The sequence below is a fragment of the Nelumbo nucifera genome, chromosome 4 (assembly GCF_055504915.1).
Source record: "Nelumbo nucifera cultivar China Antique chromosome 4, China Antique-T2T, whole genome shotgun sequence".
NCBI lineage: Eukaryota > Viridiplantae > Streptophyta > Magnoliopsida > Proteales > Nelumbonaceae > Nelumbo > Nelumbo nucifera.
Genome location: NC_142652.1, coordinates 82328974 through 82354272, shown reverse-complemented (window position 1 = coordinate 82354272; position 25299 = coordinate 82328974). Strand labels below are relative to the sequence as shown.

Below are 25299 nucleotides of genomic sequence, written 5' to 3'. Positions count from 1 at the left end.
TTTCTTTAGATAGATATAGATAAAAAGTGGGGGAGAGGATAAATATGAATTAGAGATAATTTAGGAGAGCATATCTCTACTAAATTAGAGATAATTTAGGAGATAATCTCTCTACTAAATTAGAGATAATTTAAGAGATAAATAGGAGTTAGAGATAATTTAGTAGATAAATAGGAATTAGAGACAATTTAGGAGGAAGTGGGGGAAAGTGGTGCCACTTGGCTAAACATTAGAAAAGCAAATCCCTCTTTGTTTATGATTGTTAGAAATAGTTAAGTATATGTGATTTTCTTATTGGTTTAATGGGTAATTATGTCAAATTAAAAAAAAATCAAAAATACATAAAATTAGGAAAGAGGGTTTTAAGCAAGGAGATATAGGGCCGGGTTGGGCTCGAAATTATGTATTTTTAAGGCAAGTCAGGTGTTTTCGGCTTAAGACTTGTAGGATCGAGTTATGATTGATGCAAGCCCGTATTGAACCCGACCCATTGAAATGAAAGCTCATGTCATAAGTTAAATGGCTCAATTGGGAATATGGTGATTAAATGGAACCCGTGTTAAAGTTTGAGGGGGTGTTATGGGCATGGGGGATGGTAGGACTTCAATGGGTCAGTTTTACTTTATCAAACTGAACCGAATTGAATCAAGTATATCAGTTATGGTTCACACTTGTCCCGATTAAGCATTAGCTCGGTTATGGTTTTTTGATTCGAGTGATTTAGATTTGAATGCTAATTTTATTAATAATATATAAAAGTTTCGTAGTTTTTTTTGTAAATCTTATTATTTTTTCTGTATAAAAATGTAAATTTGATAGATATACGATACCTTTGATTAAAAAACTTGATTGATTAACATATAAATAATTTGCTATTTTATTGTCATTTTTATAAAGGCTATATTATAAAAAAAAACATATTTTAAATTAGTGTTTATATAAAAACATATATGCCAACATATCAAGTCTATTAGGTCAGATTCTATTACCTTGGGTGCCATTGGCAAGTTTTTTTAAAAAGATATTCTAGCTTAGATGGCCAAAAGACATATTGGGCTTTTGGGATATTGTTTTAAAGATAAAGACCTTTGGTAAGTGACTCGGTCTACCAGGCTTTTAAAACGTGTCTAAAAGCTATATATATCACACAGAAATACGAGAACACTTCATTTGAAGCTTACTGAAATTTAACGTTTTAGTATTTTCATGTCTTTCCAGGCACACGTCTTATTATCTTTTTGGGTTTTGGCTACCAAATAGTAAAAGACCAATTTTCGATCTTCCAAGACTGTCGAAGCCCTAAAGACTGCATGAAAAGGCTTGCCAAACGCCATTTTGGTTATTAATTGGGACAGCTATGGACCTATTTTTGTCTTGATTAAGTAATTGATTCAAGACTAATATAGTTTGTTCCAAACAGATCCAAACCATTGATAGTCTTGGGGACTGATTATTTAAGGTAGTGTTCGATATTGTTTTTTTGGTCTCATACACAATAATAATTGGTGTTTGGTTCATTGGGGATAGTCCCTGTCCGCAACTGTCCCATATGAATTTCTCATCCATGCTTATTTTTCGTGGATGGTCCCCATCACATGCCTTAGTATTTTGTTGTTTTTTTAACATTATACATTCAAAGTTGTAATATGATGACCTTTTAATTTGTAGCATAAGTTCTATTTTTATTGAAGTTTTAAATAATTTAGTAGTTATTTATTGAATTATTTAATTTTTAATAACATATATTATTGCTATTTATAATTATTTACTCACATATTTTTTGTTAAAAAATTTTTTTATTGGTTAATATGAATCTATCGATGATATTTCCAAATTAATTTGGGTTATTTGGTATAATTACTTATTTGTAATTAATTGATTGTGTAGCTATTTCACAATTTGTATGTGAGATGAATAGAATAAAAAAGTGTGGTGTGAACCAAATCACACCACACCTAAGAGTGCTAATGGTCTGGTTTTGGGTTGGACCCCGTTCAAACCAAAATCATTTTGGATGGATTGGATAGACCAACAAGACATATTGAATTGGACCAGTCCAAACTTAATGGTCCAACGTATTTATTGGATTAGATTGGACTTGGTCCATCCATAATGAATTTATATTGGATTGTGTTGGATTGAGCTAATATCTGGTCCATTGATATAAGATATGAATATAGGTGTCGATGGACCAGGTTGGGTTTTTTTTTGGTAATAAACTAGTTAATTTTCATTGCAAACATAGGAAACAAGATTATAGAAAGAGGGGGGGGGGAGATCCACCCATTTCGCTAACCAAAGAGGAATTGCATCAATATAAACACCTGACTCCGACAGACCTTTTTTGGCTAGGTTATGAGCTAACATATTGCCTTCTCTTTTGATAAAAGAGAAAGTTGGATCCAAGTTTTTACATTCAGCCAAAATATCTTTACAAATAAAGAAAGCGTCCTGAACCCAAAAAGATCCTGAGAAGCCAGAGCTTGAATTAAAGATTTGTTGTCACTTTCGATCACAAAAGGACCCCTGCAAAAACTCTTAGCCAACTTAATTCCTTGAAGGCATGCTACAACTTCAGCTTGAAAAGATGAGGCTACTGAAATTGGACCGAAACATACTACTTCACAACAACCAAAACGACTTCTAATCACTGCTCCAAACCTACCTTGCCATCATTTACAAAGCTGCCACCCACATTGATTTTCAATTCATTTACTTTTGGAGGCTTCCACAAAAAACTTGACCTTTTTTCTTCAATCACTTGCAAAGAACCTTGCCATTTTTTCAGCAAAATCATCTTCCTCTCCTTCCAAGCCCTAACAAATGACAATAGAGATGCATTTGGGTTAGGAACCTCATTTTCAAAAATGCATTTGTTTCTACACTTCCATATTGTCCATAACATGAGAGTTCTGTAATTTAGTAGCTCTTCCTTCCTATCTTTCAACTGACTGGGTTGGAACCAATCTAAATTAAAACACATTTGAATAGATTGGATGACCCATACATTGAATTGGAATGACCCAAAATGGTCAAAAATATTCATTGGATTGGATTGGACTTGGTCCATTTGTAATATGGACTCACATTGGACTTGGTCCATTTGTAATATAGACTCACATTGGACTATATTAGATTGGACCAAATCCAGTCCAATTGACACCCCTAACCACACCTACATAACACAATTGCAATAGTTTATCCATAGTTCAGAACAAACTATGGGCTGTGGTGTGGTGTGGACTAGTCCACACCCACCAGTTCAGAAACACCCCCTAAGGTTGCACGTTGGGATTGTTTTTTTCCTTGAAATCAAAGTTAGGTTATTTGATTTAAAGAGTTTTTGTTACATTAGGGTTACATTTGGCTCATGTTAACTCTAATCCCAATTCCTAAGGGTGTCTAGTACAATGGTATTATGTAGTGGAGCTAGTGGTGCAACTTGAGTAGACTTGAACTGGGATTTTGTCAAAATATAAATAAACCCAAACCAATGCAAAGAATTCTAATTCAACTAGTCCAAGTTGCATCTTTGATGGCCGCCTGCCCCTGTTGACACAATTAAACCCGAAACACTTAAGAGGCGTTAGCCAATGTGAATGGCTAGTTTTGTTGTCTAGGACAAAATCATTCGCACTGGTCCAAGTTGCATTTCACACCAACCTCAGTACCTCACAGCCTCATCCCATCATGGATTGAGAACGCCTCCCCATGACAAGACAAAGTATGAGAGATATTCTTGATGTGCGGCTGAAATGCATTATACAATTGGTGTGAGGATCGAGCAGATCTAGACTCGTAACTATATAGCACTCCATTGTTATAACTAGAGCCCACATAATGAGTTCGGATCTATTCCTCACACCGATCGCACAACATCTCTTGGCCTTACATCAGAAACATCTCTCATACTTGTACTTATTATTTATGGAGAGATGTTCCCAATACACAGTGAAATGTGGTTGTGAGGTCGGTGTGAAGAGAAAATCCCAATTCCCACACAACACTAGACCCAACTTCACGTGGATCGAATGATTAACAGCTCTTCTAAGGTGGGAACATCTAATATGCGATCCACATATCCAACAAACAATGTTGTACCGGCTGAACAGATGCATACACATCGAAAAATCCAAACCTAATCTATCTATATATATTAAAGTGGGATGGACCTTTGTTAAGGCGACATGTCATTCTCTTTCCGTAAGAAAAGGTATCCATACGTGAAATCATTTTTTCCGTGCAAAAACAGCGGGATGGGCCTTTCATATGATGAAACCAAACAGTCTGATATAATAAGACAAATTAAGCTTATTTTTCTAAATAACCTTTCAATCGATAGATAATGAAATCTTCTCTTCTCTTCTCTTCACAATCTCCTCAATTTTAAAGTTTAACTCAATGCAACCCTCTAGGCTTCATGGAATCAATCAACCCCTCTCCATGAAGGTGGTGGAGCTTCATAGTCGCGTCTTCACCATCATAAGCTTAGCTCTATTTGATTCACAATTTTGACTCCTTCAGCGAAAACCCATAAACAAAAAATGGAAGCCCAGAATCAAGTCAATGCTACAATGTATCCCAATACAAAATAACTAATTGACGTAGCTCCTCTAGTGGCACCCTCAATCGTCGGTTGTTCCAAATCAGTATCCATGACATGTTCTCTATGCAAGCGACTTCAATCTAATGCAGCTCGGCCACCTCATCGAGTGTTGCAATGAGCTCAATGACAAATATACTGCTGATGGGCTCAATGTCCTCAAGGCTTTGTTTGTTAAATCTTCAAGCCTTCATAATTCTATCACTCTTATCTTTAATTCATAGCTTAGCTCATTCGGTAGGTTAGAACCATGCCAATTGGAGAGTTGTAATTTTAGTTGTTTCTTTCGATTTATGTTTCCTACAAATTTAGTTGTTTAATCAATGTAAGAAGTTGGATCTAACGAACAATTTAACCATTATTTCTATTTGGGTTTATCTTTTTATTGCTTCGTTCTAAACTTCATAGTCCAAATATAACAAAATCTGAACTTTTCAAAGGCTTTATTAATATATTTATTTGATGAGTTCTCTATAGGTTTTTTTGGGAAAAAAACTTAAATTATAGATTTGAAAATATGTACATCAAGTCCTTGGGAGGGTAATTGTGTCGATACAAATTTCATGCTAAATTTGGAGCACAAAAAAAATGCGGACAAATTCAAAGAATTTTTTTTTTTGCAAAAATGTAAATGGGATACAAACTCTTTTTTTTTTTTCTTTTGGCAAAGAAAACCCTCTGATTCTCTTGTCACGAACACAACCCAAACTTGTACTTGTAGCTTGTTACGGACACAATCCGAAAAACTTGACAACTTGTAGTTGTAGAAATAATTTGCAACGATCAATTGTACATGCACAAGATAGGAGAATTTTCTTTTTTTATTTTTTCTTGTAGTGATTTGATGAATCTTTTGATTACAGCAACTCAAAGGCCATAATTCTTCAACTGACGTGGCACAGAGCTATAATGGTTTCGAAGCTTTAATGATTGAGGAGCCGAAATTCTAATTCTTCTTCCCATGATGTTGGTGCAGCCCGTCTCTTTTTCTCTCGAAACTTTAGCAACAATGTCGGTGCTAGACTTCTTTTTCCAATTTTTCTGTCTTCTCCTTCATTTATCTTATTTTTTTATCTTCTCATTTTTGTAAAAGAACCTACTCTCCTCTTTCCAAGGGGGTCTATTCTTCTCATCCCATCTCCCCTTTTATAATGAGTTGGGTTCACTTGAAGAGTCCGTCCAACTCCATTCAAATGCATTTAAAATCTTATATGAAAGGAAAGCCAATCCTTGATAGCAGTGGCTTCCTTTCAAATGAATTTAATTTAGAGGGGGACCCACAAGATTAATTTGAGATGCCATATCTAATTTTATTAACATGATCATCTCTGCCAATCATAGTTGCAATTTAATTAATCACCATTTAATGTTGATTGACATGGGACCCACAAATTGATAATGTGGTGACCATATGGTTGACATGTGATTAAGGTAATTAGGTCTTTTAATTGAAGTTAATTTCAGTCCTTAGTTGTACTTGGAACCAAGTGCCACTTAGCACATGGTTGGGCCTAGACATAAAAGGAAATCCAATTGACTAGTTGCAACATTCCTTCTTAAATTACATTAATTTGGATGCCATTGAGATCCGATAATATTCAATTAATTACTCTTCTCTAGATTGAAATAGCAAGTGAATCGATCCTCCCTTAATTAAGGGGCCATGCTGAACTGATTGAGAAATCATTTGTGAAGAGGTCATTTGGCAGTTAGGTGTAATAACACCTCATGAGTAATGTGGTCAGTCGAAATCCAACCAAAATTTCTTCCCCCCTCTTTTTATTTATTATTTATTTTCTTCAATTCATATTGAGCTCCAACACCTTGGGTCAATAAGTTAGAGGGTCCATACATTATTTGGGTCCCACTAAAACCTTCCATCCCATTGGGCCCAACATCAATGATTTACTAAATGAGAAGAGTATTAACTGAACAAACATCCGATTCCCATTTTACACTCTCATGAATCTACCGGTGTAATAATCCTCTGTGTAAATTTAGATTTACACCGTAAACAAACATAGATGGTAACTGAATTTGTTTTATTTGTCAACTCAACCCCAATCATAGAGAAGGAGATGTTGGCGATAGAAATTTAGACCAGCTACAGTTGAGTCCACGAACCCTTATCCATATTTCTGGTTGGTTTGTTAAAGTCATGTAAGATATTTTGTCATTTCTCACAGTCCGTGAATCGCAAGCAAATCACATTAAGACTTAAGAAAGGAGCTCTAGCTTCCTCCACAACACAACACACTGAACTAATATTTCGAGAAGCTAAAATCGTGGCCAATTGGTGATAGAGGATGCTGACATGAGTGGTGATACGTCACACCAACACCGTCTGATGATAGAGGAGGCTGAGAAGCCTGAGATCTCAAATGAAAAGACGCAGACGGCAAAGCGCGTTGCATCGCTCGACATCTTCAGAGGCCTCACCGTAGCGGTAACTTAAGGTCGTGTTTGGTTTTCTTTCTTTATTTCTTTAACTTCCATTGTGATGCTTTATTCTCCTCATTGGCTTTGAATTTCATCAAAATACCTCATAACTCAAATATGTTAAGAATGGAAAAAGGTCGGTCATATCAGAATAGTCTATTGATTGATCATTATCGGAGTCCGGCAAATAAACCGGCGATGATCAGATAGCAATAAGAGTCCAATTTATTTGGTTCCCAAATTACTCCCCTAGTCCCCTTTATGAGGTGTTTTATCTTGTACATGGGAGATGAGGTCTATTATCATTGGGTAATGGGTACTCGGAAATCAGGGGGAATTAGCTACTCCCCAGGACCGAACGTTCCAACCCTTTATATATGGCGGGTCTCACTTTTATGGTAGGTCCCAATCTTATAGTGAGATGTGTGGTGTTAAAGCATATTGGTAGAGGGTTGAAACATGTTTTATTAGCAAAAATTCTCTAACTCTTAGCAATAATTAGCGATGCGCTGGCACAATAAAATCAAACCTTTAATCTTTTGATATGACCCCACATCGAATTAGATGGAGTCATTAGAGGTGTAAATCAAGTCATGTTATCCTCAGCCCAGCATGATAGTTTGTGGGTCATGCCAGGCCTAACATGATCGTGTGGACTGTGTTGGGCTTAGAGTTTTAGGTCCACAGGTCGGACCGGCATGGCATGACCGAGTGGGTCATGCCGCTTGTGGCATGCATGTCAATACGGCCCATATATATTATTTATATATTTATATATACTATATTATATAAATTATAATTATATAATAATATATAGTATATAGTATATAATATATTAATAAAATAAATATTTGTTTTCAAATTTATTTAATTATTATACATATAAACAATTGTATACATCAAAATTCATATAAAATTAAAATTTGTTAGTTTTTTCAAATTTTTAAATAAATAACTTTTGTCCAATCCATGGCCCAACCTGACTCAAGGCCCACAGACCAACTCGACCTGTGGCACAACACAGCATGGGTCCGCACGAGCTTGAACTTTGGGTCATGCCGGGCTGATACCCCAAGTTATCACGGGCCAGCATGGCCCTTTTACACCTCTAATCTTCAATCTTCATTATGGTGATATTGCAATAATAAATCTAAAGTCATGATCTTTGGTTTTAGCCATGTGCTTAGGTGAATATTGAAACAAACAAAAGCCATGTGCTGAAGTGCTACCTATAGAGGACACCGAATCCTATTGCAACACACCATGATGTTGGGCCAATCATGGTGTGTATGATCCATTGGCCCATCGTGTATGGGCCGTGGTGTATTGTGATGGCCCAGTATTATCGATAGAACTGTAGAGGATATGAATCAAACGTGGTATGATGGGAAAAACCCATCTGATTCTAATTCTAACCTTGTTTTACACTGATTTGAATTGGTTGGAGCTTCATATCTAAACAACTCATTACAATCCTCAAATGGCGTAGCAATGCCTTGACCACATTGCCGCTGCACTGTAAGATCTCTGATCAGTGAATAAACCAGTTTAACTTTGTAGGTTGGTACAGAATTGCCTTGACCCTGATCAATTCAGAAACAAAACTGTTTTGACCACTAGTTCTAGAGTCAAACAGTCCGGTTTGAACCCCAGTCAAATGGTTTTGGATCCAAAACCAAACCTGAAGTCGTGATTAGTTCCTAGGTTAAATGGTCCTCCATTTGGGATGTTGGAGTTTATGTATGGTTAAGATTTTGTTCAAAAAATCACTATTTTTTTTTTAAGTTAAAGGCTTTGTTTGAAAGGAGTACGAGTATTAATATGTATAAGTATAAATACATACAAAATACAAGCTTTTACATTCTACGTATTTGCATTTGTCTTCTATCCAATTTGAAAAAAGTATGCAATACAAAATACAAGGTTTTACACTCTACATATTTGTATTTGTACTCCTCAATTGAGCCTAATTTTTCAACTCCAATGGACTAATTATGAAAATGGTTTTGACTGTTTGAACTCCAAAAAATCATTTTTTTTTAGATTTTTTTGTTTTCTTTTTTTTTTTTTGGCACCCAAAAGGCATCAGTGTAATTCATCTAAAAGCATGCCAAATACAACCTTAAGGGCAAGTAATGTCTACTTTAACAATGTGGATGATTGTTGAAACGCAATGTACGTAGATGATGATATTGGTGGATGACGCCGGAAGGGAATGGCAAATGATTGGACACGCGCCATGGAACGGGTGCAACCTCACCGATTTTGTGATGCCATTCTTTCTGTTCATCGTGGGAGTGGCAATAGCTCTTGCACTTAAGGTTGGTGTCTCCTCCGACCAACTGTTACTAGCATTCCGATTATGTTACCAAAGACTCAGTGGGTTTATTTTATTAATTGATAATTTCTGTTGTTGGCTTTCTCCATGTAGAGAATCCCAAGCCCCCTTAAAGCCATTAGAAAAGTGATTCTTATAACACTCAAACTCCTCTTCTGGGGTCTCATTTTGTAAGGTTGGTTGATATTTTTCCTTCTTTATCCTTAATATGGCTTTCTCTCGAAAGTCGAATCTCCATTTCTCTTTCAATTTCCCCTTTATTTGTAACATGTAAGTACGATTTCTACGTTCAATCTTATCTAAGTTGAGAATAGTCCTAATACTGCGCAATCCGATCCTCCCTACTAGCGAACATCTTAGACGTCGAACTGGGTAGGTCACATGGCCGAACTACAAGAAAGAAGCAACTAAAGTGTATGGGTTGCTTGACCTAGGGTGGGCACTCTGATGCTTAAGTCAGCGAAGAGTTTTGAGAGAGTTAAAAAGCGAGAGAGCTAGGAAGCTAGTGAACTGTGAGAGCTAAATCACGCATACCTCGTGAGGTTGAAGGAGAGGCCTTTACATAAGCAAGTTGTTATGAGACTCACGAAGCATATCCAAGATCTCCGGCCCGTCTGGTTCGGAGGTGGTTTCACGCCTAGAAGTGGATAGACCTGTTCATGGGCCGGGTGGCCAGACGGGCCGGCCCGGCCCGGCCCGACTCCCGGACGGGCTTGGACTTTTTTATAGGCCCGCGGGCTTAAATTCGGGCCAAAAAGCCCAGCCCGCAATAAATTCGAGCCGGGCTCGGGTTTTGTCAAAATAGCCCAGCCCGACCCAACCTAATATTAAACTTAAAATTATTTATGTGATTATGTCCATTTGAATAATTTTTTTTGATTTAAGAATGTAAAATTGTGTTTTAAAATATAAAAGAAAGGGAAAAATACCATCTTGTAGGCCCATTGTTTATTTAAATAGAAAAAAAAATACTTATCTGAAATTTTAATTCTAATTTGAATAGGGAAAATTGCTTTTTTTTTTCAATTTGGTCGGGCTTCGGGCTCGGGCTCGGGCTCGGGCTTTTTACCAGGGCCGGGCTCAGGCCCAAGTTATAGGCCCGTTGGTCGGGCCGGGCTCGGGCTCGGGCCTAGTATATTTTCATTAGTGACAAGTGAAAGCCCGGCCCGAGCCCGGCCCGACCCGGCCCATGAACAGGTCTAGAAGTGGACTCCGTGTAAGTGGTTAGTGTTTATCCAATCCTGCCCAAAGCGGGCGTGGTGATAACTGGCTCTTTCGACATGGCATTTTGATCCCAGGGAAGACAAAGACAATAGTCCACTTAAGGAGGGCATCGGTTGGCACGTCAAGCAGGTCGCTAACCGAACTCGGGTCAAGTTGGTGGAAGCAGGTTGCCTCTTACGCTGACCTAATGTCTTGTTGGGTCGTTCGTAGTTCGGCCTACCAAAGTGGTGTCGAGGTCATTAAGGCGGTTTCAAGTTGTCTAAAGTGCTCTCAATGTCTGCCTACGTGGTGCTAAGATGTCAGATGACTGCAACAAAATGCTACGTGTCATCATGTCACTAGAGAGCCAGATCGCCCCTCATCAAGTCCATTGATATAAAAGAACTGAGTTAAAAATTGTATTAACAACTCTTGCCATGTAGTCACCTATCCTAAAACTTATTTCGTTGGAAACCTATAAAACAATGCAAGTTGGTCATGGTTATGCTAACTTCCTATCCTAGAATTGTTAATCTACTTGTTTGGGGAATTCCACAAAATGCCTGGAAGTTGCATAGATTCCGCATCTAGATGTGGAAAAAGGTTTATTAGAGCCACTGTACATACTAGATCTATTCAGATATAGACATGGTGATTAGCTCAAACACTCCATAAGATGAATGTAGAATTGCCTATTTCTACAAGATTAAATTAAAATATTTTGTACATATTACCTTCTTTTCTCACATTGTTAAAGCCATCTCATATAATGCTTGATACCAACTTTACTACAAGGGGTTACCCTCATGCTTCTGACAAGCTAACTTATGGAGTTTATATGAAAAAGATAAGGTGGTGTGGCATCCTCCTGGTTGGTGAATCATATTTGTTCATTTCAATATAATTTGATTGCATTTTTAAGATTATGAAAATGGTTATTGAAATGATATTTATTACCATTTATAGAGAATTGTTCTTGCATATTTGGTTGTTGCACTGTTGGAGATCTCAACAAAGAGGGCACAAGCCGATGATCTATTGTCTGGAGCTCCATATTCAAGTTATACCATTGGCAATGGTAAATAGTTGGATTTGATATGTGTTTGAGGATTCTATCTTACTATGTAGAACTTGCACAAAAAACAATAACCTTCAAAACTTGGCTTTTCTTCTCCATGATTTGTAGGCTTGTTAGCGCATGTGTCCTTGTAGTTTACTTGGCTATACTCTATGGGACATATGTTCCAAATTGGCACTTCACAGTCCACAACAAAGATTACCCTGACTATGGGAAGGTTTTCACTGTAAGTCCTTTTTCTTTAAATCTTACATTGAAATGTAAATATTTTAGAATATCACTATAATACACTTTTTTTGTACATGAAGATGGGATAGAACAAGGCTATGAGATGTATTTGGGAAATAAAATTCCATGGGAAAACTTTGCTCCTTCAGAAAAGACCAAAAAGGCTCCTTTCAAGTTGGATGAGGAAGCAACTTACCAATTTTTTATATTTCTTAAACTTCATGTAATAACATGGCTGACTTGGTTGTGTCATCCACCACAGAAATAAGTCTTCCCTCCTTTCATAAAAGTGTGAAGTGAACTCTAGCTCCATTAGATGTATCATGTATTGTGACAGAAATTTTACAATAGTTTTAACCAAGTTAATTATAATACACTTTGAATGTACATGCATTTAATAATTTTATGCAATAATTTAGTGAACTGCATGTGGTATATCCCCTCAAATCAATGACATAGGTTGTAAATATCAAACCTAAACATAGGACGCATGATGCAAAGGGTTCTGTTAAACTTCATAGATAAAGAAGTAAATTAATGTTCAATCATATCTTATCTCTGGAAAATTTTTTTAGCCAAAAAAAAACTTGCACATGTACATTTTATGCCTTCATCTGATGGATAATGTATCATGTATGAGATAATGCGTCATATATGTCTCTAGCTAATACATGCATGCATTTTCTTGTCGAAATTGTATATTCTATTCATCTTTATATATTGTGTATCTATATATACTACGAGAGTCATGGTAATAGCATTATTGACTAAATTTTGTTTAGGACATCAAATTTCTTTTACATATACAATTAGAAATTGTTTAACATTAAATGACTCTAATTTAGGTAACTTGTGGATTGAGAGGAAGCTTGGATCCTCCATGCAATGCTGTAGGATATATTAATAGAAAAGTATTAGGAATCAATCACATGTATCAACATCTAGCTTGGAGGAGATCGAAGGTGTGTATTTTATTACAAAAATAATGTATATCACTCTTTTGTTATTCTTTCTTTTTCCTTAAAATTTAAGATTACTTGTTTATTATTGTTACAATTGTTCATGTTCCATCTTTCTATGAAGTGGTGCAAGTTTGTACAGAGAATTCCCCTTATGAAGGGCCTTTTTGAAAAGATGCTCCATCTTGGTGCCAAGCACCATTTGAACCAAAGGGAGTTTTGAGGTATGACTTAAAACAAGTTTCTATCATCTTGTATATGTTATGCCATCATCTATTGTCATTACCATTTTTTACACATCATAGATACCATGGTTGATCACTATCATAGCTGCCTGGGAATTAGAAATTGGCCAAACCAATTCTCAATTCACTATGAACAATTCAGTAATAATTGTGACTCTATCCAATCATATCTTGATTTTTATTAAGGTCAAATATTTTTACTTTGATTTTTATTAGTAAAAACAAATTTATTGGAAGCACATGCTATAAATGCTAAGCTCTTGTTAATAACCAACAAATCTTGTAGATTATTCAACTTGGAACATATTATGAATTGAGTGAATTTATGTGCAATTAAATTTTGATTCCCAAATTCGTTAGCCATATTATAAATAATGAATTACAATTCAGACACTAGTGTAGTTAAACTATAAGCTTGTGAATCATGGTCACTATGACTATTTGACTCCATCGAACACATGTTTCATAAATCATGAATAGCTAATGAGGTCATGGAAAAAAAAAAGAAAAAAAAAAGAGTAGAGCATGCACAATAGGGAGAGACAATAATGCTCACACCTCGTACATCTAATTCTCTCTCCCAATACAAAATAGAAGGATCTACGTGCTTTAGTGCAAAAAGTAATTGCCAATAGTTCTTTGTTTCCCCTATAAATTAACTACATTTGATTGCATACATGTAGCAAGAATAGGAATATTAATATTTTTTGCCTTCGTTTCTTACTAAATACCATGCAAAAATTGAACTTGTATTGTCTTCATATGTTCAATCTTATATTCATTAAAAAAAATATGTACAGAGATATTATTTTCCATTTGTTGCCTTTCAGCTCAGTTTCATCTATCCTTACTACAATCCTAGGCGTACATTTAGGACATGTTCTTATACATGTAAATGTCAGTTTTACAATTCCACTTAACACTGCTTAGTCAAGTCCCATTGGATTTTCATGGGGCTTACTTTCCTCATTTTAGGAATCTTTCTTCATTTCACAAATGGTAATATACTGGAATGAAGTTTTCATGATTGAAATTGCCTTTAGTTTTACTTTTGCATCAACTTTAGTAATGTGTTTCACTCTTTTGCAGCTATACCATTAAACAAACAGTTGTACAATTTTAATTATGTTTGTCTCACAGCTGGTGCAGCAGGATTGGTGTTCTCAGTCTTCTATATTATGGTATGCCTAGCTATATAGTTGATTTCTAAATTATATGTGTAATATTTCAGACTTGTCAACCACTATGTGGTCGATTAGTGAACCCTAATGTTACACTTTAAGACAACTATACCATTGTAATTCTTAACTAAGACCAAGGCAAAGTAAAATTATTACTTGCATTGAGGATCTCTTGTTTGATTTTGCTAAGTTCATTCTCACTCTTGTATTAGTGAACAATGAATTTTAGAATTTCCCTTTGTTGTCACAACTCATCAATTATATATTCATGAAAATACCAACTCATCAATAATCTAAAACTTACACTGTTATACCAGGTTGACATTTTGGGGTTCCAATACCTGTTTTTGCCATTAGAATGGATTGGCATTAATGCAATGCTTGTTTTTGTGATGGCAGTTGAAGGCATCTTTGTTGGATTCATTAATGGGTGGTATTATGATGCCCCATAATACACTTGTAAGTCTCCAAGGCATGGCATGCAGCTGAAGGCATGGCATAATTGGAGTTATTCAGTTAATATAATTATTGCAGGTTCTATACAAATTATTAAATGCTCAATGCCACTTATTTGGCTATTCATTCAAAAAATCTAATCCAAAAAACTAGATTCAAACTAATTGGGTCATCTTCTGTATTTGGTTCCATTCTGTTGGGCTACAAATTGTATGGTACAAATTCTATGGCACGTCATGTTAGGAACTAACCTTATCCACTTTGTGCAGAAAAATATGCCAAAAGTTATATAGGGTAATGGACTTTTTAGCTTGCACAAGATGTTTAAAGTTTATTGATACTGACTTCGCTACCCAATGACCACATCTCATCCAGCAAATTGGGTTACTATTTGTTTAATTGTATATGAATGACCAAACCATACAATGCATTTAATATACATACAGAAGGATATGTACTAGAATCCAAAAGACCACTATTTACTATTCTTCAGAGTTGTTGCTTTGTTTTCCATATATTATGTATTAATTATTACAAATAAATCTACTGAACATGTCTATTGGATTCAAAAGCACATCTTCATTCGAGTATGGCATTCAAGACGTGTGGGCATTATTCTCTATGTAATCTTTGCAGAAATCCTATTCTAGGGTGTTATTGTTGGCATTTTGCATTGGTTGGGCATTTGTTGTAAACTTTAGCTACTCAGGTCAAATGTTATGTAAAAACTAAAAAACTTATATTTGTTTCCTTAAGAATTGTGAATTTTGCTCTCTATCCCTGTTCATGGAGAGTTCAAATGTATATATTTTATTAATATCCTTATGGAAGCTATGATGATTTATTCATTGAAGAAAGATTCACACAATCTCTATTATTATTAAGGAATAAAATTAAACCTAAGGAACATTTGGGAAGGTATTACATGCATTTTTATTAAGGAAATTAACTTTTCAACTTTTCTTTCAAGTTAACAAGCGAATTGCCAATTCATGCTTTGGTCGTAGTAATATGGTAAGATTTCCTTGTGCATAGGACATGAGAAAGTGAATTCTGAACAATTAGGAGGTTGGTCTTATTCATTCACACACACACACACCCCATCCCCACCTAAAGTTCTGGCCCGATTTGTAATTTTTATTTTCATAGTTTTCCTAACATATTATTAAGGATACAAGTAAACTGTGAACAAAGATTAATTGGAAGTATCTTTGTTAATATGATTCATTAACTAAATCAGTGTTGTGGTTTTGTTATTCAAATCATAGTTATGAAAACTAGGCCAAACTGGGAGGTTGACCTATAATACCTAAGAATCATCATAAACCAATTTGGTTGTCTGTTGAATTGGATTTCACAAACTTGACCACAATAACTATGATGATTTGTATAATGATGATAATGGACCTGCTCACAATGGAATGTTGATACTCCTCTGACAAAAATGACAGTAGGCCTATAGAGAAGGGAAATGGAGGCTGATATTAGATATCTACCTTGATCTACATTAAATAAATTCTCATCTTCCATTATTTCGAATTCAATGGTTCAAACAATAATGATGTATACATACTTGTAGCCATGATTGATGTAATTTGTTTAAACTTGGATCTTATCTTCTTTTCTTGTGAATGAGAATTACACCAAATCCTTTATGCTATGAGACAACTTTGGAGAAACCCATAAAAGGAATGGTCTAGATTGTTCACTCATCAATAATATTCTAATCCTAGCCTTGTGTGGTTAAACTAGCCCAAATACCATATTAATTCCCTACACTTTCAAATAGATAATGTAAAATAACAAGAACTGATTGTGAATCCCAAACCATCCAATCCATGATCAATCAACATATGAAAATGCCTTTGACTCAAATTATAAAAATTAGTTGAAATGTGATTTGTTTGACCAAATTTATTATAGTTAAAATGATGAATGTGTGATGGATGAAGATATTTGTAAAATACATAAGAATACAAAAACTGTATTAAAAACTCATGTTATTGTCATTGTATAGTTGATGTTGATTACTTTTTCACTAATAATGACTATGAAAATATAAAAGAAAGCATAAAAAAGGTTAATGTAAACAGGAGAAATTGTGTGTATAAGTAAAGACTGAAATTGGTAAACTCATAAATATTACTCTGAAGGCTAGCTACCTTATCTTCCCCCCAACCAATTTTGCAATAGGAAAGAAAAGAGAAATTATATTTCGATTATAGTTGTTAGTTCTAAGCTATTGCTTCATTTTTTTACTATATTTTTTTAGTAGTTTCCATTGTTCTATGATATTTATCAAAATCATCAAATTTTAAGTCAAGAACAAATGTTCCATAGTGGAAAGTATAGGAAGAACCTAGTAAAGGAGCCTATGCATGTGCGTTGATGCAAAAGCATTGAACAACAAAAAGAAGAAACAACATCAACAACAACAATGGTTTATTTGCTAAAGAGAATTTGCATGTGAGGGAGAGGAAAATTATATTTAGGATGGGGAAAGTAAAGGATAAGTGATATAAGAAAATTTATGGGATAGAAAAACTAGGGTGCAAGTCAAGTACCTGATTTGAAGAATTTACACTGTATTGGGCTTGAGATTTTGGGCTAGGCCTATTGACATTTTAACAATTTCCTAACCTAAGCCTGCCCAATTTACACTCCTAATAAAGCAATGGGTCAAAGAGAGAGTAGGAATTTAAGGAATTAGAAACAAGTTAGGAGAATGAGGACTATAATGATTGATCACCTGGCATTGGAAATAAAAAGCAAAATATATCAATAAAAAATGGATGGAACACATGACTAATCTCACGTGAAAATTTAAATTTACAAAAATTATTGAGAAAATTCATAAAAAAAAAAACTCTATGGAGTGGCAAGTAAGCATATCCCCTACTATAATATATAGTAATGGTATAAATGCCTCGTCATCATCATCACCCAAGCCTTATCCCAACTATATGGGGTTGGCTACCTGGATCTTGTTTTGATATTCTGTTTTGTTTAATGCCATGTCAATTGTTAAATTATGAAGTCAAGGTTCAAAGTGTTGATACACCCGACAGGAGGTGCATCGATAATAAAAACCATGCACTATTTTTTTAGTTTTTTTTCAACAATTGGTTTTTGGGTAGGTTTTCATATATTTTTCTATTAAAAAAGGCCAGGCTTTTATATACGGGGCGTATCTTATCAAAAGTTTGATCCTTGTTATGAGTGCTTGCCATATAACCTTTTGTCCCTTTTAACTTGCAATATATCACTTTGGATGTATCGATAATAAAAACATGCGATTTTATATTTTTTTTATTAAAAAAGGGTATGCTTTTTATATACAAGGATTATCTTATCAAAATTTTGACCATAGCTATGAGTGCTTAAGTCATTCTTATTACTTTGACCATGTAACTTTTTTGGTCTACCCCAAGCCTTTTTTGCCCTTTCAATTTGCAATATATCACTTCTTATGGGTGTTGTCAATGGCCTTTTATGCATATGACCAACCATCTTAGTCAACTTCTCTTGTTATATCACCTATTAGAGCTACTTATAGGTTTGTTTGAAATTCAAATAATTTTATTTTTTGCCATGTCCTTTTTAGTTTTTCTTTATTCATTTCACAACAAGTCATTTTTTTACCTATTTCTTGGTTGTCCAACACTTTGCTCCATACAAAACAACTGAACTTATAGCCATTATGTAGATTTTTTTTTCTTTTTTATGCAAATAGAATTTCCCTTTTACTTTAAGTGGTATTTGCCTATTAAATAAGACTTTGGACGCTCAAATGATAATGTCTGTCAAACTATAAACCATCACCAAGTCACTAACTCATTATATCCAAACAGACCAAACCTATTTGGAATATTTTATTGTTTTCTTCTTCTTCTTCTCTCCTAACCTCTTCCCCCCCGTATTTATAGCTTAATCTGAAATTTTAAGCACTCTTAGGATGAAACATTTCCTATGATAAATATTGGTCTTTTTAATATTTTCCAACTAATGGTCTCTATGGTTTGTTTTTGTGCCCAAGTTGGTCCAGTCCATTTGCATTCCATGGTAAATAAAATAAAAAATTGGGTGAGCCCACTTTCCAAAGCTGCAATTCGAACTACTTGAGTTAAAGAATTACAACTATTTAGGCTTGGGTTTGGGTTTAAGCCCATTCAAAATGATTCTTGTTTGAATATTTTTAGCAAGCATGTTATGCTTATTTGATATATAGTGTGAAGCTTTTTTTGGACTAAAATTGTCCTATATTTATTTGTTTGAGAAATGGTATAAAAGTCATTTTATTATAGCTTTAATGCTAGCTCTAATAGCTACTATAATGGCTATATTTGTGTATTTAATCCATATCCAATTGTAAGGGTTGAAAATGTAACTTCAATTATTACTTTCCACCTTATTTAATCCCCTTACATTAAGTTTTATACTTAAAGGTATTAACTCCCATTTTCTCTTATTAAATCCTATACTTAAGTTATTTTTTCACCAATAAATGGTACTAAGTAGATCTATGTCAATAATTTTAACAATATAAATTCATATATTTTAAAACTGTCTAAAAAATAAAAATATTCTTTATCAAAGTGATGGCTAAGCAATTCAACCATTCGAATCAAATTGATAAACATATGAAGTCATAGTTAGGCAATAAAAAGTTTTAAAATAGAAATAAATATATACTTTAGAACTAATTATGGTATTTTTATTAATCAAATTAAAAAAACTATAATAAAAATAATTAATTTTATCGATAATGAAAATGAAATACATACTCTAGAGCTGACAAAAAATGAAATTATTTTACTATTTTGCAAAGATCAATAGTTCAACTTTTGTGTCAAATGTATTAACATTTAATGTCATAAATAAATAATAAAATATAAAAATACAAAAATGAAAACAAAAACATAAATGTTGTAAAAAAAAACATTGGGAGCTTGTATAATATTAATTAATTATCGTATTAAACAAAAAGTAAGTGTGACATATTGGAATTATTTTTACACAAAAATATAAAACAAATGTAGAAAAAAATTGAACACATATATAATTCTATATTTACACTATTAATAAAAATATAAATAAAATTGTGGAACTTTCTTTTGACTAGAATCAATGTTTTAAAAGTCAACTTTTGATGGCTACTAAAATACCCATATTTGTCTATTTATTTCATCTCTAATTGTAAGGGATAAAAATGTAACTACAATTATTACTTTCCACCTTATTTAATCCCCTCACATTAAGTCTTATACTTAAAAGTATTAACTCTCATTTTCTCTTGTTAAATCCTATACTTAAGTTTTTTTTTCACTAATCAATGGTACTAATTAGATCTATGCCAGAGGAATTGGTGTTTGTGGTTAGTTGTTAGTTATTGGAATACCAAAGGTGGGATTTAATCAAATGTTTAGGGCTACTTCCTTATACAAGAATCTCTTCGAACCGGCAACCTAATTCATGTCCTCTACAAGGTTTAGGTGAAAGACTGGATGTTGTTTTTGATGGGATGGAGTAAAATCATTCTAGCTGTTGTGAATCTCATAGAACTAACCTTCGATTTGAAGACTCGTTAGAGCGGAGCTCTACGTACACTTTCATCATACTACTACGGAATGATTCATCATCTACTTACTTAGGGAGTATCTCTTTTACTATGGATATAATCTACCTTTCCTTGCATAAGATTGTTAAACTACTTATAATTCCTTATTTCTAGTTATTTTTATGTTCTTATCTTATTTAATTTGTTTTTCTAGTTGTCTTTTAACTCTCTTTATTTTTTTCTAGTTCTGTTACTTTTCATCTTTAGTTAGCCTCGAGCCGTTCATCTTAGTCTTAGTCTTTTCACGTCAATCCTTTCGATTTCCAGCAATTTTTTATGTAACAACTCGTTTTTCTTTATTCTTCCTTGCCACTTGGAAGTGACTGCCTTTAGGTGTGGTTAGGTGGCGATTTTACTTCCCATTTATTATGTTTTCTTTCTTCCTCCCCATCCCTTCTTGTTTCTCTCTTCATGTTTTTTCTGTTCTTCCCCTAGCCAGTTTGTTTCCTTTCTACCTTCTCGATTTTTCTCTATGGAAGACTTAGAAACTTTAAATGAAGCATTTTGAAATATGCTTAATGCAAACAATTTGCCTAGTATTGAGCTTGTTGATATTCAACCCCACTTGCCAAAAAACCATCATGAAAACCGGACCTTTTCTTTTATCTGTAGATTATTCCCTCATCTAACTGACCAATTTTATGACCTAGAAGAAGGACTTTACTCCCTCTGGAATCTTGGTCATGACTACCTTCTAATGGCTCCTTTTTAGTGATGACACTTTAGATTAAGATTTCGTTATGAAGATGATTTCATTGAAATTCGTGACAATGGCCCTTGGATTCTTAATGGACAATGGATCATCCTCAAACCGTGGGTGCTTGGAAGACCTCAGTATGAATGGCATCTAAATCAAATTGAACTCCGGATACAGCTGCATGATCTCCCGTATGAAATTCTTTCAAAAGGTGTAGGCCATCCCCTCTTTGAAAGAATTGGTCCCACCCGTGAAATAGTAGTTATTCAAAATTATATCCGAGCAAAGGTGCTTGTTACTATTGACCAATCCCTAAAAGTATGTTGTTTTTATAGTGCCACTCATTGGGTGGTTTATCGTTATAAGGATCTTCCTGCTACTTATTATATTTGTGGTCGAGTTGGTCATTTCTTTCGAAGATGTTCTCAGTCTATACCTCATGTCTTTGGACAATCATTTGAATAATACTTTAATCAAAAAGTCATGCGCCTTCCTGGACCTTGGCTACGTGCAGAAATTCCTATGAGGCGTAACTGGCATTGACCCTCATTTCGTACCTTCATTCACATTCCGGTTCCGCCAAACTCTTCTCCAACAACCACTCCACCGGTTTCTACTCCAACTGCTCTACCACACTCATCTCACCCAACTAATACTACTTTAGCTCGTGTTACTTCTTCAGAAGCCTTTTCTACTCATTCCACCAGTACTCTTTGTATGATGAGAGTCTCCTCAGAAACGTTTCATCTTGCTGAACATGCCCAACATCTTTTAACCATTTTATTTTCTTCCTCTTCCATGGGTCCTTCTTCTCGAGGAAAACGACCTTGGATTGACCTTCTTCAACATTTGGAAATGGAAAACTCTCATGATCTCCCTATCAATGACCGACCAGAATCTTCCCACAGTAACCAAACCGAACATATCTTATCTGTTATCCACCCCAATCTAGAAAATGAGACGGCTCTAACAGTTCTTACTCATGCCCAACATCTTTTAACCAATTTATTTTCTTCCTCTTCCATGGGTCCTTCTTCTCAAGGAAAGCGACCTTGGATTGACCTTCTTCAACATTTGGAAATGGAAAACTCTCATGATCTCCCTATCAATGACCGACCAGAATCTTCCCACAGTAACCAAACCGAACGTATCTTATCTGTTATCCACCCCAATCTGGAAAATGAGACGGCTCTGATAGTTCTTACTCCAACTATAGTGTCCGTTGAAGATAATCTAGAGGCTAATACAAATTTGGTCAGTTTTTTTTTTCTTTTCTTTTCAGTTACGTTTCTTCTACAAAGGGCGATGGTGGCTGGCCTACAATAGCCACACGGCGGCCAATGTTAATTATGAGTTGGAACTGTCGTGAGCCTGAACACCCCAAGGCAGTTCAAGGTTTAGGAATTCTGGTTAAAAACTTTAATCCTGATTTTATTTTCCTTTGTGAAACCAAACTTCTTGCTAAAAAGATGCAATTGCTAACTGACCGTTTTCATTACTCTAATTTGTACTTACTTCCTCCTAAAGGTCGAGCAGGAGGATTAGCCGTCTTTTGGAAAATGGTTTTTCTGTTTCTATCTTTTTGTGTCACCTGATGTACGTTTTCTGAACATATCTTCACCTCCTATTTTGGGTAATTGGCTGCTTGGTTTTTTATTTATGGACCTTCAATTAAAGCCCATAGAAATAATTTTTGGTCCCAATTAATCAATAAATTCAAAGCTTTAATTGTCCTTTTTTACTTATTGGAGACTTAAATGAAGCATACCACATCACAATCCAAGACCCTTCTCCCTTTAATAGAACTACTAGACTTTCTTCTACTCAATACTGTACCTTGATCCTTGATCATAATCTTATTGAAATATATATTCAAGGCGATAGAATGAGTTGGTCCAATAAGAGATCTATAGGTTTAATTAATATAACTCTAGATAGAGCCTTAGCTAGCCCAGACTGGATCTCAGCCTTTCCTCATGCAACTCCCAATATTTTTACTCGATGGGGTTCTGATCATCATCCTTTAATCATTGATATTTCCCCAAAGAGAGATCAACACCTTAAACCCTTCAAATTTTTTGAAATGTGGCTTTTGGATGAATCTTGTAAATCTAAGATTTTGAATGGTTGGAATTCCTCTGTGTTTAGATATGCGGCATTCTGAGTCTCTTCATAGATGGACCAAATTAAGAAAAATCTCATTAATTGGAAGAAAACCAAATTTACTAATCCCCATCAGCTTTTGAATCAACTGGAATCCCAGATACTTCAGTGTGAACAAAATACTCCTTGGAACCAGATGGAATTAAATTCTCTATACAAGAAATACGATGAAGCACTTGTTCAAATTGAAAATTTTTAGAGGCAAAGATCCAAACAACTCTGGCTGAATTTTGGAGATAGAAATACTAATTATTTTCATAAAAGCACAATCTATCGTGAAAGAAGAAATGAAATTCAAGGAATCCGAAATACCTAAGGGACATGGGCGACTGATCATAAAGATATAACTGACACCTTTATTGATTATTTCTTAGAGTTATTTCATAATTGTTCCTCCCCTAATCTAGATTATATCTCTGATCTTTTTCACCCCACCATAACTGAGGAAGATAATTAGATTTTAACTGTTGTCCCTTTTGAAGAGATCAAATCAGCTCTATTTAGTTTAAGGAGTCTAAAATCTCCTGGACCAGATGACATGCCTGCCCTAATATACAAAGAATTTTGGGATGTGATGCGAGATGATATCATAACTTTTTCTAAAGAGTTCTTACAAAATAGAAAACTTTTAAAATGTCTTGATCATACATTTATCAGTCTCATTCCCAAAAAGGAAAATTGTACCACAATTCAGGATTTACATCCAATTAGTTTTTGTAATGTGTTGTACAAAATCCTTTCAAAAATTCTAGCTAATAGACTTCGTACTGTCCTAGATAAATGCATATCTCCTAATCAATCAACCTTTATCCCAGGCCGTCAAATGTTGGACAATACCATTATTGCCCATGAGATGTTGCACTACCTGAAACATCATCGGAAAGGTACAAGCAATGTAGTTATTAAATTATACATGGCAAAAGCCTATGATCGTCTTGAGTGGTCTTTTCTCCTTGAAATCCTCAAAGTTTTAGGTTTTGCACCAGATTTCTGTCAAATCATTCAGGAATGTATTTTCTCGATCTCTTATTCAATTCTCATTAATGGTGCTATAGAGGGCCGGATTTTACCCACTAGAGGTATCAGGCAAGGAGATCCTTTATCTCCTTACCTCTTCATTTTTGTCATGGAATACTTCAGCTGTATGATTTCTAAAGCTGAAAACAACAATCAAATCCAAGGTTTAAAAATTTCAAAATCTTTTAGGTCAGCTCATTAATTTGGACAAACCTGGTATTTATTTTAGCAAAAATACCCATTCAAATCACCAACGTATGATTAGGAGACAGCTCCAAATGAAAGCTCTTCCTGCAAACTCAAAATATTTGGGTCTCCCTCTAATTTAGGGACGTAACAAACATTCCCAATTCTCTTTCCTTTTGGATAATCTTAAGAATAAACTCAATAAATGGAAAGCTTCCACCATTAGTCAAGCAGGTAAACGAGTATTGATACAATCAGTCCTTCAATCAATTCCATCTCATTCCATGTCTCTAGCTCAATTACCTAAGAAAACAATTACTGAAATTGATCAAATCATTAAGAATTTTTGGTGGAATAAATTTGAAAAAAAAATCCCCATCTTTATCATTGGGCTCCTTGGAATAAACTAACTATTCCTAAATCAGCTGGTGGATTAGGTTTTCAACAAACAAAATTAATCAACTGTGTCCTTCTCAAGAAACTTGCTTGGAGATTTCTTAATAGTCAACAAAATTGGTGGGCTCAACTTTGGAAATCCAAATATCTTCCTCGTATTATAATTTTTTCTTACAAAATTCCTCATTCTAACTCTTATTTTTGGAAATATTTAGCACCTAAATTGAAAAATCTTTTCTCATAGGTAGGATTTCTATTCTCCATCTCTTCTACAGAAAATATCATCCAAATTCCTTGGATTCAAGAAAATAATACTTTCCAATTAATTAATCAACCTATTTCTGATCATTTAACAAATACAAATTTCTCTGATCATAATAAATGGTCATTGGAACACTTCCTTAATCCAAAATCAATTTGATTATCACCAGATATCTCAAATTCTAAATGCTCCCATTTTACCTGCAAATACTCACATTCATTGGATTTGGAC

At 34.5% G+C, this 25299-nt stretch overlaps 1 protein-coding gene across 1 annotated transcript; it reads left to right on the top strand.

Moving 5' to 3' along the window:
* Positions 1-6789: 6789 nt before the first annotated feature.
* Positions 6790-15431, top strand: LOC109115331 (heparan-alpha-glucosaminide N-acetyltransferase-like protein (DUF1624)). The gene is given in 15 exon segments (XM_088886494.1): positions 6790-7049; positions 8280-8287; positions 9186-9363; positions 9474-9559; positions 11379-11454; positions 11550-11616; positions 11619-11661; positions 11770-11887; positions 12735-12855; positions 12982-13072; positions 13924-13990; positions 14029-14092; positions 14183-14274; positions 14592-14725; positions 15266-15431. Coding segments are annotated over 15 exon segments (1443 nt in total). The 5' UTR covers positions 6790-6917.
* Positions 15432-25299: the final 9868 nt, after the last annotated feature.